Here is a 13,164-nt window from a genome sequence, read left to right as displayed (position 1 = left end):
AGGGTTTTTGCTTTTGTCTCTTTTATTAATTTCCATTTCCCATGGAATCTTTGATGAACTTTACAGTTTCTAATCTGCCAAGAAGTCATTGATGTAATTAGAAACAATACAAATGAGGGCGCCTGCCCTAGACAACTCACAGCCAGTTTGTTTATAAATGGAAATATTTATCATCTCCCTTGACTCAGAGCAAACTGCCTGGGATCTCCCCATTTAGGGAATGGGAGTGGGGATTACAGTTTACCTGTGGGAATCTGAGGGCTTGTCCTAAGGGGTCCATCCATCTGGGGTCAGGATAGAGAAGGATGGATACTTCTCTGTTGAGCTAAGACCTGAGTTCAAATTCTGCCTCAGACACCTGTCACCTGTATGGGGAAATCACTTAAATTCCCTCAGTCTCAATTCCCTAATCTATAAAATGAAGAAATTGGACTCATTGACCTCTAAGATCCCTTCCAACTCTAAATTTCTAATCCTGTAATCTCTAGTACATTCATCCTATAATGCTATGTGTTCTAGATAGCTATGCTCATAACCCCATACTGATTACATGGTGGTTACAAACTCTTTTAAATGTTCATAGCTGTTAAAAAAAAAGATTGTTAAAAAATTATTATTGTTCCTGGTGACAAACACCTGTGATCACTGCATCACAACTGGGGCTGAGGGCACCCCTCCTCCCCCTCATCCCCCTGAGGGGCACCAGGCAATCAGCCCAGGTCAGAAAACCAGAGGGGGTCAAAGCTTCTGTGAACATCAACAGTGGAGTGAGGCTTGTCAGTGGATGTGGCATTTCCAGCCTGGGCATGAGAGGGAGGGAGATCCAGTCTTTAATTATTTTTTTAAGTTTGCTGTTGTCCTTTAGGCACTGGGTTATCAAGTGTTTCTTGACATCCAAGGAGAAAGTTGTTAACAATCAGGGAAATCAAGGAATGCTGCTTGGTAGAGGTGACATCAGTTAGATCAGTGATTCATTATAAAATTAGAGAGAAAGAGACCAACAGAGTGCTCTAGCATTCAGATGGAATCCAGAGGTGCGGAGAGGAAAGTAGGGTTTGTCTACCTGGGGAAGTGAAGGATTTGATGAGCACTCTTCAGCATTTTTGGTTGAGTGGCAACTCATACTGCATTGGCTGTGTTAGAGTTGGACTCGCCATTCCTAGTTCTGCTGTCACCAATAAGCGCTGTTTGGCCCCCTCCAGTGAGTGCGACTCCCCCACCCTTTATAATCACAGGCTGCTGATTTATGGGTGCTCTTGTAATTTTCCCCTGTCCTGATGTTGCCTCATGTAAACAACACGCCAACACAGATCCATTGATCACCTAGTGATATTTTTCCTCCTCTTCTATCTCAACAGTACCCTCAACAACAACAACATTAGCCGCATCCCGGTCACCAGCTTCAACCACATGCCGAAGATTCGCACTTTGTAAGTATTTCCCTCCTGCTTGTTCCCCATCTCTGCTTCATGCCCATCGCATGCTTCCCCTCCTGACCCTCCAAGAACCTCTGATGGTATCACCTGGCAACTTTTTATTGTTGTGTCCTTCCTTTAAATGCTCTGAATACATCCAGGCTTTGTCCTTGGAACATAAGTCTCTGTACCAAACATGGGAGCAATGAACCCCTTATAAAATAGGAAATTTTCCCCAACACCTCTAGGTTTTAAGGCTCTTTTAGAAGGCTGACCATGTTGGTTTGCAGAAGTGGAACTTCTCTGGGATCTTGGTAGCAGATAGAATTGAGCTATGTGGCAGTGGGCTTTAGCCAAACACACGCAAGGCTAAAGTATGGTAGGATATTGAACCTTTCACCCAGAAATCTGAGCAAAAGCATGAAACAGCCAGATTGTTGTTTCAAGGGGAATGTAAGTCTCTTGAGGCCAGAGGATGGTTTCATTTCTTTGTATTTCTAGCCTCTGGCACATAGTAGGCACTTTATAATTGCTTGGTGAATCAAGCTGAGCTAAAGTGAATATGGGTTCATGGAGATTTGAGAACTCTCAGGAACCTCAATGAAGCCAAGTCATCCATCCCCCTGCCTCCTAAGAAGAGCAGCAAGTCAGAGAGATGAGATTCCATTCTGCACGTCAATGATTTTAAAGATTGGCCCCATTCCCAGATTAGCTTCCCGAACTATTCCCACAGCCACTCATGTAACAGTGGAATTGGCAAAATAAAACATGAATTCCTGCATGTATATTCTTTTCCTTCCTCCTTTAAATGTGTGGAGGATGCAAGAGATGAAGGTTTGAGGAGAAGCTCATTGGGACGACTCCAAGGGCTTTAACAAATCCTAAAAATAGTGAATGAAGAAGGCAGTCTGTGTCTTGGAGAAGGAAGCAGTGAGCTGCTGCAGGATGGAGTGTATATCTCCCCAGACAAGCGAATTGAATGGAAGAAAAATGACTCTCACCTGCAGAAATTGGCAGGCTGATTCCTGTGGGCTGATAATCAGTGATTTATACTTCCTCTCTTTTGTTGTCCGTTAAGGAGCAGAAGCCAGGGCTGCTTTCTTAGGGGGTGGAGAGTGGCCCTGAGTTGTTTGGTACATTGTTTTGAGGAGACCTTGGTGTTTGTGGCTGCTGCCATCCCCCCTGATATTCCAGAACACTCGTCTGGTGATTTCAGATCAATCAATCAATCTCACCCGTTCCTTGAGCTGCCTATCTGTGGTCATTTTTTTCTTTAGTTTAATTTCAGAGATGGCTTTGTATATTGCTCCCTGGAGGCATACACTGACTAATCCCCCTCCCCTTTCTCTGTAATTAAGGGGGGGAGAGATGGGGCAGAAGGAGGGGAGTGAGGAGGAGAAGGGAAGGAAGTCATAAATAGGATTTATAAAGGGAAGCTTTTATATTGAATTCAGAGAACCACACTTTATAGAAAATGAACACTGACCCCTCTCTAAAAGGATTTGCTGGAAATTTAATTTTGAATCTGTGGCTAAAAGGTACCTTTATAAATTGGCATTTGTATTCATTCACCTTATGTTCTCTAAAGGTAGTTTCATCAGTACTGAGTACACCGTGGCAGTGCGCTAATGGTCGTACAGCAATACTCACTAGTCAGCCACCTCCACCATTCAGGGTATGAATAAAGAAAAACAGCAAGGATTAGGGCCGTGTGAGGGGAGAAGTCTGGGGCTGGATGGAAATGGTTTACTTCTTCTTACCATCCATCTGTTTCATCAGTAGCAGAAGGACCATCAAAAGCATAGCACATGCCTAATAAACAGAGCCAAAGAATGGGAGACCCAGCTCTTTTCAGTCTGACTCTTTCCTCAATGCCAGATCTTTAGGAGCCAATCCATCTACCCCTATCATCACCGCTGTCATTACTTTTCCCAGAAATTATTTAAAGCCATTAAAATAATTCTACACACATGCACACACACACACATGCGTGCGCACACACACACATGCGCACACACACACACACACACACACACACACACACACACACACACACACACACACACACACACTGAACCTTAGCTCAGGATTATTAGAAACATTCCTGGCAACATCTAGGGTCAGGTTTCATGATCATTTAACTTCAATATTAAAGCTTTTTTTTTTTTCTGATGCCTCCTATTCCAGCTTCCAAACCAGATCACTCAGGGCAGCTTGGAATACTCAGTCAGGTCAGGCTGATCCATTAGCTCTGACAGGTAAAGTTCTTAGAGGAAGAAATTAACCCCACCCACCACCCCAGTTCTTTAGCCAGAACCTTCATTGCTGGATCTTAATGTCATTTTGAGGGCCCTATCTCGGGATCCCCTTTGAAAGTATCAAAATGGTACCTTTTGATAAAGAGTGGTGGACAGTAGATATGGAATGAAGCATACCTTTTCAAAACTGGCCAATATGTTGATTTGATTTTGTATGCCTGTTTTTATTTATTATAAAACCGGGTTGTATTGAATTGGAAAGTGACGTTATTTTTTTGTTTAAAAAGAAGGAGGGGGGGAGTGGTAATTAAATTTTTATTAAAAAAAGAAAGTTTTACAAACCTCTAAAAAGGTAGGTCATAGAGGAGGGTTCATAGGAACAGGCTGGTGGTGATAAATAAATATGTAACGACTGAAAGGAAATGCTCAGTGGGACTGGGATCTTCCAAAGCAGTTTGGGTGGGGGGGGGAAATGAAGACAGTTGTACAGTTGTAGAACTGAAGACACTTTCTTTCTTTTCCATTCTCCAAATTAATCAGCTCAGTAAGAATCTAGATAAACCTTCTTTAGCTTGCATTGATCCCTCTCTCTCCATTTTTTGTTGTTGTTTCTTTCTCAAATGACTTTATTTATGTTTATCATGTGATTCAGTGTTCGTTTCTTAAATGGTGAATCTCCTGTGGCACCTCCATCGTGAGTGACGGCTGCAGGAGGTGATCACCTTTACAAATCCAAATGAAACTCTGATGGACATGTCTTTGGGGTCCCTAAAGCACAAAGGAAAGCCTCTGTCCCAAAGTCTAGCTGAAGCCTGTCCAGTACTACTTCATTGTCCCTCATGACTTATTTTTGAGCAAGGTTTCACTCTGATTGTTTTCCATCCCTCCTGATGGTTCCAGCAGAGCATCCCATGTCAGCAGAGCAGTTATCAGTAGGTTTGGGGCTAAAAAATTTGAGCTTGTGCAAAGAGCCTTTCTAATTAGACTCCCCATAGGAAGAGAAGGGAAAAGGAAGTTATTCTTGTTTCACTATTGACGGGAGGGCGCTCAATTAATGAAAAGTATCTTGTTCCTCCCCCTATCCCATCAAGAATGCTAATTTCAGAATCAGTCAATAAGGGGAAAGGGGAGGGAAGAAAGAAGCATTTATAAATAATACCTCATTTTAACAGGCATTTATTAGGCTCCTTCTCTGTGCCAGACACTATCTTTAGGCACTAAGAACAAAGCCAAAAATGAAACAGTGCCTGCTCTCAGAGGGTGGGTAGGGACAATTTGAGAAAGAGGAGATGATGATGTGATCCTGGGAGACTGGGAAGATGATGTTTCCCCTGACAGAAATAGGGAAATTGAGTGAGTTTGAGAAGAAAGATAATGAATTCTGTTTTGGACATGTTAAATTTGGGACGTTTCTGGGATGTCTAGTTTGAAATGCCTGTTAAAGCAGTTGGTGATGATAGCACTAAGTTCAGGAGAGAGACTGGGGCTGGATATATACACTTGTGAGAGGCACGTGAGTACCAACTTCAACTCTGCCATCATATCACTAAAGCCATCCTTTCCCTTCATACACCAAGCTCTCAAATAAAATTTAACAGGCAGTTATTAAGTGCCTATTATATCCAGAGCACTGTGGTTGGTGCAAGGGGTGGGGAAAGATATAAAAATTAGATAAGAAACTATTCTCACCCTCATGGAATTTACAAGACAGCAGGGAGAATAAGACATACACGGATAATTATAATACGCATAATGTTATTCTAAGTATGTTAGTGTGGCAAAATGAAAAGCCACAGGCATTGACAGCCAGCTCCAAAACCCACAGACAGCACTCTTCCCCAGCCTAGTCTGGAGCAGTAGGCTAAGAATTTGGCTCTGCTGGGGAGGGCCTAGGTGGTTTCTGCATGAACTGTGAGCTTGGATAGAGAGGGTTCTCCCTAGAATTGGAATTGACAAGCACTCTGTGTGTGTATATGTGTATACATCATTACAGCTTGCACGTATGTCTCTGCTGGCACATTAGTGAAAGCTGATGGCACTCAGGCAATGTTGTTGAACTTGATGGCAGTGAAGTATGTTGGAGAGCCCTTGAGCCCACCCTGTTTCAGACAGGGTCGTCTGGAGTCCTTCAGGCAACGGCTTTAGCTTTGCTTAACAGTCTTGGCTCGTGGTGGGTTAATTAAAAGTCTTGAGATACCTTTAATTGATTAACATTTCCAGGGTTAGACATTGGAAACTTGGATCGAGAGCCTGTGATTTTGATTAGCTGACATGAACAAAACTCACCTGTCACCATTAGAATGCTGCTTTTAGTGACCCAGAGACATTTGGAATGACCCGTTAGAAATCTGAGATTTCTCCTCAGTTCCTTCTCACTCCAGTGAAAGAAAGATCCTATGGTGGAAACTTTAGAAACTTCTACAGATGTCTTGTGCTTTGCCTCTAATTAGTGGAGATATGTCACTCGGCCAAATGTGGCCTTACTTTAAGCCTGACACATATCACCCTTCCTCCTTTCTCCCTCGTTGGGAAGGGGTGACATTCACCCCTCCCCACTCCCATCCCACAGACACAGCAAAATAATCCTAAATCCCAGGAACTAGATGGGTGAATGAGAAAGGTTGTAGGTTCCAGGAGAGAAGTCTTAAGACAAGCAATAAAGGAAAAACTCCAGGTGTCTTTGAACTTGAGAAGGAGGAAGTGTGTGTGGGGTTAGGAGGGGGTGTAATAGGAACCTCTATATAAATTAGAATCTCATTTTGATAATACCTTTTAAAAATGCAAGGATGAAGAAGGGATACTTCAATGAAAAAAATATTCCTTTATTGCCCTTTTCTTGTCTTATAGAGCCAAGTTCTGTGATGAGAAAGTTGTGTTGTGATCCCAAGAATGCCAAGCAATCTGTGCCAAATTCAGATGCTTTGAGGCATTTAAGGGGAAAAAAAGGTGGGAGAAGAATGGAAGAGGTCTTAGCCCAGCATCTGGTCCTCCAGAGCTTTTTTCCATTTCTATACCAAGGGCATAATGATTTAGCAGCAGAGAGGGAAATGTTTTCTCCCTGCTTTTCAGATTTTCCAAACTCATAAATTAACTACATTATGGTAATAGGAGAAGGTGCCACAGAGATCCTAACCACCTGGAGTCAGGACAGTGGGTTCTGTGCATTTCCCTTAGATGCGCCCTATTCAACCCAAAGCTTAGTTCTGGAGACTTGGCCAGGAGGACAGTTTGAGGGACCCCTCCCCCTATTCCATCCTGGCTACAACCACATGTTTCTCTCACTTGCCTTCTCTGCAGGCGACTCCACTCCAATCACCTGTACTGTGACTGCAGCCTGGCCTGGCTTTCTGATTGGCTACGGCAGAGGCGATCGATTGGCCAGTTCACCCTTTGCATGGCTCCTGTGCACCTGAGGGGCTTCAGTGTAGCTGATGTTCAGAAGAAAGAATATGTGTGCACAGGTGAGGGTACCGTCTTCTCTCTTCCCCTTTCCTCATCTCCCATGATTTCACAGAGAAAATTATAATAGTGCTATGGAGAAATCCTGTGTTCTTCTATAAAATTAGGGAAAGGGAAGGGAAGAAAAGGGAACAAACATACATTTTTGTTGTTCAGTCATTTCAATTGTGTCCTACTCTTTGTGGCCCCATTTGGGGTTTTCTTGGAGTGGTTTGCCATTTCCTTCTCCAGCTATATAGTGCTTACTTATGTTCCAGGCACTGTTGTACTAAGGTCTTCTTACAAATACTATCTGATTTGATCCTCATAATAACCCTACAAGGTAGGTGCTGTTATACTCATTTTACGTTTGAGGAAAACAGAGGTTAAGTGACTTGCCCAGGGTCACACAGCTGGGAAGCATCTGACAACAGATTTGAGCTTAGGTCTTCCTGACTCCAAGCCCAGAACTCTATCCACTGCACCACTTAGCTGCTGTTCTGACACATACTGACTACATGATGCTGGACAGGTCACAATCTCTGTGTCCCAAACAACTCTCTAAAACCATAAACAACAGTTGCAAATGGGCATGGGTAGAAGGAGTTTCCCCACTGGGAATTTCCTATGCTAGTGTAATTATAGGTTCAGTCTAAAGAAAAGAAAATGCTGCATAGGTTCCATTAAAAATTTTGAGAACTGTGTTATGTAAAGGTTGTGCATTTGGGGGAGGGAGATAAGAAAGAAGCTCGTTATTTGGTAATGGAAACTGAGGAATTTGCCCTGACCTTCGATCAAGCCCCATTACTTACTAATTTTAGAATTGTTCCCTGTGGAAAACTGGGAGAAGAATATGGGCAAGAATCATTCAGCACAGTCAGTCTCTAAACAGTGGTTTAGTGCCCTGTGTCACTGGAATGAGTATGCCTGTTTCAATGAGATCACAGATCACTTAGGGCATTGGAGGAATTTATGAAGCATCCCCAAGACAGAATATAACACGGCACAGTGGGTTTCACAGATTTTATTAGATTTGTTCCCATCTTCTAAGAATTTCTATTGTTGTGGGTAGACAAGATGAATCCAGCAGCTCTATATGAATACATTAAATAAAACAAATGCAAAATTTACCTGGTATATATAAGTAATGAATCACAATCTAGATCCATGATTGAAAATTGCTCGAATGTATAGAAACAATTGGTGGTTCTGGGGCAAAGGAAGAAGACTTTCTAGAAGGAGGTGGCTTTAAAAAAAAGTATTCTCGTGTTTGTTTGTTTGTTTTTTTTAACTCATTGCTGACATCTGCTACTTCCACACAAGCAGCTTCTATTCCCAATGGGAAAGGTCCTTCAGGTCCCTTCTGAAAACCAGAGTATTTGATAGTGAGATAATGTGGACTTTCCAGTTAATCCAGCCATGGAAATAGCTACTTTGGTATTTAGTTCTCTCTAACAATCTCTAGTTTCTTGGTGCTAAGACTGGGCAAAGAGAGTAACAGAGTTAGCCACATGAATAAGCCAGGTGGGAGTTGGAAACGCAAAACCAAAGAGTTTATCCATGAATGGGATCAATTGTCACCTAAACAAGAAACTACCCTATTATAATGGGTCATCACTGCTTTTGCTCTAAGCACTGAGAGGAGTATTAACAATGGTGATGGTCATTATAATAGCTGCAGCCATATTTATGTAGTTCTTTGAGGTTTACAAAGTGCCTTTTTTAAAGCAGGAATATTATCTGTTCTTTGCAAGCTCAGTGTAGATCCATGCATAATATACAAAGAAACATATGGACTATTGCATTGCTTAGAATTAATTCTACTTTTCTTAGGAATTGAGAAACAATGGGGCATAGTGGATAGAGGGGCCAGTCTTAGAACCAAAAAGTCCTGGGTTCAAATCCAACTTCTGACCCTTTCTAGCGATAGATAGATGGATGGACAGACAGACACACAGGTAGGTAGGTAGGTAGGTAGGTAGGTAGGTAGATAGATAGATAGATAGATAGATAGATAGATAGATAGATAGATAGATAGATAGATAGATAGATAGATAAACAGATAGGTATGGACCAGGCAGTTAGCCTCTCAGTACTTCCAGGCCACTCTCTAAGACTATCAGTTATAGATAATTAATCAATAAGAATTTATTAAGTGCTTAGTAGGTACCATATTCTCCTGAGAAGGAGTCAGTTAGCATCCGTGAAGAGAATTTCCACACAAGCATCCCTCACCAATGAAATCACGGGTCCAGACAAAAACCAAACCAAAACCTATCTTCTAATTGCTTTTTAAGTGCCATCAGCTTCATCAAACATCTCATCTCTAAAGAGATTTTAGCATTTCTCAGAGCACCAGCTAAATAAATTCCTGTAGACACTAGTAATTCCCACACCCACATAGAAATAACTACCCATCAAGCACATATAATAAAACCTTTTTATCACACAGGCATCAAATTCAGATATAGTCACTATAATTACAGTAATTATTAGGTAAAGGGTACAATATCTACATAAGTGCCAGTGAAAGAAATAATTATACAGTGCAGAAACCATACAAGGGCTAGTGAGAAAAACTAATTAGAGAGAATGTTAAAACACATCATTATGGTAGTGTGCCAAATTTAATGCAGCACAAGCAGATGAACGCCGTGCTGTCAGTCGCGCAGCTTTTCTATCAGAGCATCCTATGTCACTGCCCCCAGGTCACAGGGAAAGATGGTGGGGACAGTCCCCAGACCAGAATAAGAAACACTCTCCTAAGTCTCCAACATGAGCATTCCTCCTTTTGCAGATGTCTTGGCGTGGTGATGATGATGTCTGGATATGAGCTTTATAATTACCTTCCTTACTCATAGTAATTAACCTTACCAGCTCATCAGCTTCTCCATATAGCCCCTTGATAACTAAGCCAGGTGACTCTTTAGCGCATGAGAATTAAGTTCTAAGACCCCAGATTCCAGGAGGGTATAATCCTACCTCTTCTCAGCTGCAGGCCACATTTAAGTAATACCCACTTTATCACCTACAGAACCATCCCAAGATTTCTAAATTAAGCAATGTGACATCTTGGTACTTTTTATATAGACCAAAGATTTACAATTCTCTCATTGCCTTTTAAGAGTGATGGAAATGGATTGGCATAAAAAGGTGAAGAATGAGCATGCAAGTGAAAATAGGAGACCTGGGCTATGACATAGAACTATGTTAAAAATCCAGTGACAGCTCTGAGTACAGGTCAAAGTCACTGGCAGCTATGGTAGATTGGGTGAAGACAGCATTATCGGCCTTAATGGTAATGGACCACAAGAGGCTAAGGGTTTAGATTTCTTGGATTTTTTTTTAAGCCTTCAGAGCCACAAAAGTTCCATGTTGTTACAGCTCCACTAACATTTCAGTAGGGAAGATTTCCTTTTGGAAAAGCAAGAACAGAACTTCTCTGGGAAAGTTCATTCTGTTCTGTCACGGGCATCTGATAGGCCAAGGGGATGGGAGCTGGGAGAGTCAATTAAGCCATCCCAGGAGTGTCGTTTTGTCTCTGGAACCCTCATCGCTGCAGCAAAATGAACCACCCTGAGCCCTTACATGGTAATGAGAAATTCACCTCACACATTACTCAGTAGATAGGGAGAAAGCTTTATCTTGCTCAGTCTGGCAGGGCCCTCCCCTCTCTGTGTTCTTCTTATCTCTTTGAATTCAATCCAGCAGTTGGTTGGTGACTGACCTCTTCTCCTCAGAAGCCCAGAATGTGAGTTTCTTATCTCTAGTCAACCTAGAAATTTGCTCGCAGAGCACTTCACTTTAATTCCAGTCCCCTTGTCAAGTGCAACCTCCCATTTAAAGGTACTTATTTTTTGTTCTCAGGGGAGGTGATTGGGGGCTGTCGGAAAGGTTGTCTCAGACGCTTCCTTTTTTAAGGGAGTTTTTGCAGTTGTTCAGGTGTTCCTTGCCCGTCCTCCTCACCCCTATGTTCGGCTTCCTTCAGATGAAGTTAAAGGAAACTCTTTGCTAATTTTTCTTAGTTAACGATGGAACTTAAGACTCTAGGACTGGAAGGAACCTTGGAAGGTTCTGCCCTTTGGAAGGACCACCCCTAAACCTACCATTGAGGAGGGGGCTTCTCCTGTCAAATGTACATGGAAATAGACAATATCTTGATGACTAACTCTAATGTTATTTGTCCTACAAGTCCTTTCATTATGTATCCTAAATGATTGGGGTAGAAACCTACCTAAAGGGAGTAAATGGGGACCATGTATAGGGTTTCTTGGAAACTTTATTCCAGGAGAGTTCCAATCTGTTTTTCCCATAGTAATAGTTTAAAAATATAAGGTCAAGACTCCCATGTTCTTGGCCAGGCTTTTAGGTCACTTGTACCTTCAGCATTTTTGATTGCTTAGATATAAATGAGATATTGAACTATATTATCCCTATAGTCCCTCATAGCTTTAAAATTCCATGTTCTTTTCCTCCTCTAGATTTGTATAGTCCTTATTATCAATATTAAGCAATGGAAAGAATACTGGATTTTTTAATCAAATGACCTGAGTTCAAATCCAAGATCCATTAGATCACTTTTGGCCAGTCACTTGATTCAGGGTTGGGGAGAGAAGGGCAAAATTTACTCATCTGTAAAATTACGAGATTAGGCTAGATGACCTAAGGTTACTTCTGGCTCTAAATCCATGGAGTTAGCATGATGATCAGTTTTGGCACTTACCAAAAACCACCTTATATTTTTAATTCTTTTTTTATATGTATTTGTCTTACCTTGTCTCCCTGACTTAGTTTAAGTTCCTTGTGAAAAGGGACTTATCATATAATTTTTACATGCCCCTAGACATGGACCTAGCCTATACTAGGTACCCAGTAAGTACCTGTTGATTGATTAATTGATTGATAGAAATAGAATAGGTGATGTCCTGGTGTGTACTTCATTTTTTTTCTGAGACCAGATACTAAGGCTGAAAAGAATTAAGAAGGTGAACCTTGACTAGGCACAGCCTCTTTGGTAGATTTTAATTAATGCGCTATAATGGGACATCACAAGAAAGAGATTATTAGGTTTATTTAGCCATTTCCAAACTTATAATGCCTCTGGCATTTAAATCATATTCATTTATATTCTTTCCATAATTGCTCCTGCGCCATTGTCACTGCAATCCGTTGTCGGCTTTCGAAAGGCCAGAGGCCAATGGGGATGCTTAATTTGAAAACAGGAATTAATTTATTTCTGCACACGCATGGGTCCTATAGATTTCTCCACTCTGGGCACACTGCAATATGAGGTTTGAAAACAAGGAAATAAAGAAAGTGAGTTATAATGCAACAAAAGGGTTCAGTCATCCTGGTCTGCAAAGTGAAAAGATGGGACCATCAGACAATGATCCAAGGACCTTTCCAGGTCTTCTATTCAATGACTCTGTGGCCGTGAGTCACATAGAGCTTAGATACTCAGCCAGCGTCTAGACTGTTTGGTGCCGTCTACTCCTCCTGTCTTTTGGGTTGCCAAGGACATTTTTGTCCACTCAGCCATCTGTAAACTCAGACTTAAAGTTGTCTAGGAACCAAGAGATTTGAGTTCTACTCCAGCTTTGTTGTCATTATTCAGTCATGTCTGACTCTTTGTGACCCCATTTGGCATTTTCTTGGCAAAGATGCTAGAATAGTTTGCTACTTCCTTTTCCAGCTCACCTGACAGATAAGGAAACTGAAGCAAAAAAGGGTTAAGTGACTTGTTTAGAGCACATGGCTAGTAAGTGTCTGAGGCCGGATTGGAGCTCAGATCTTCCTGAATCCCATCTGTGGCTCTCAGTTTCCTCTTCTCAAATTGAAAGTATTGGGCCAAATGATCTCTGAGGTCACCTTCCTGCTCGGATAGCGCCAGACGACAGGGCTATGTGTAACCCTGGGTGTAAATGCCATTGAGGTCCATTTGAGATGGCTATGGTGCCTACCCCGAAGTCTTTGGGCAGTTCATTTCTCCAGGTCTTATTTTCCTCCTACATTAAATAAGAGGATATTATATTTAGATAGCATTTTAAGGTTTA

The 13,164-nt window shown here is 41.7% G+C and overlaps 1 protein-coding gene across 2 annotated transcripts in view; it reads left to right on the top strand.

The window, feature by feature from the left end:
- SLIT3 (slit guidance ligand 3) overlaps positions 1 to 13,164 on the top strand; it is a 796,526-nt gene that overhangs the window by 609,664 nt on the left and 173,698 nt on the right. For both annotated transcript variants that reach the window (XM_072630930.1, XM_072630932.1), the window contains 2 exons: positions 1,359 to 1,430; positions 6,971 to 7,134. In XM_072630930.1, coding sequence (XP_072487031.1) covers positions 1,359 to 1,430; positions 6,971 to 7,134 — 236 coding nt within the window. The remainder of the gene's footprint in view (positions 1 to 1,358; positions 1,431 to 6,970; positions 7,135 to 13,164) is intronic.

Source organism: Notamacropus eugenii, chromosome 1 (assembly GCF_028372415.1).
Source record: "Notamacropus eugenii isolate mMacEug1 chromosome 1, mMacEug1.pri_v2, whole genome shotgun sequence".
Classification (NCBI taxonomy): domain Eukaryota; kingdom Metazoa; phylum Chordata; class Mammalia; order Diprotodontia; family Macropodidae; genus Notamacropus; species Notamacropus eugenii.
This window is presented reverse-complemented; position numbering and strand designations above follow the sequence as displayed.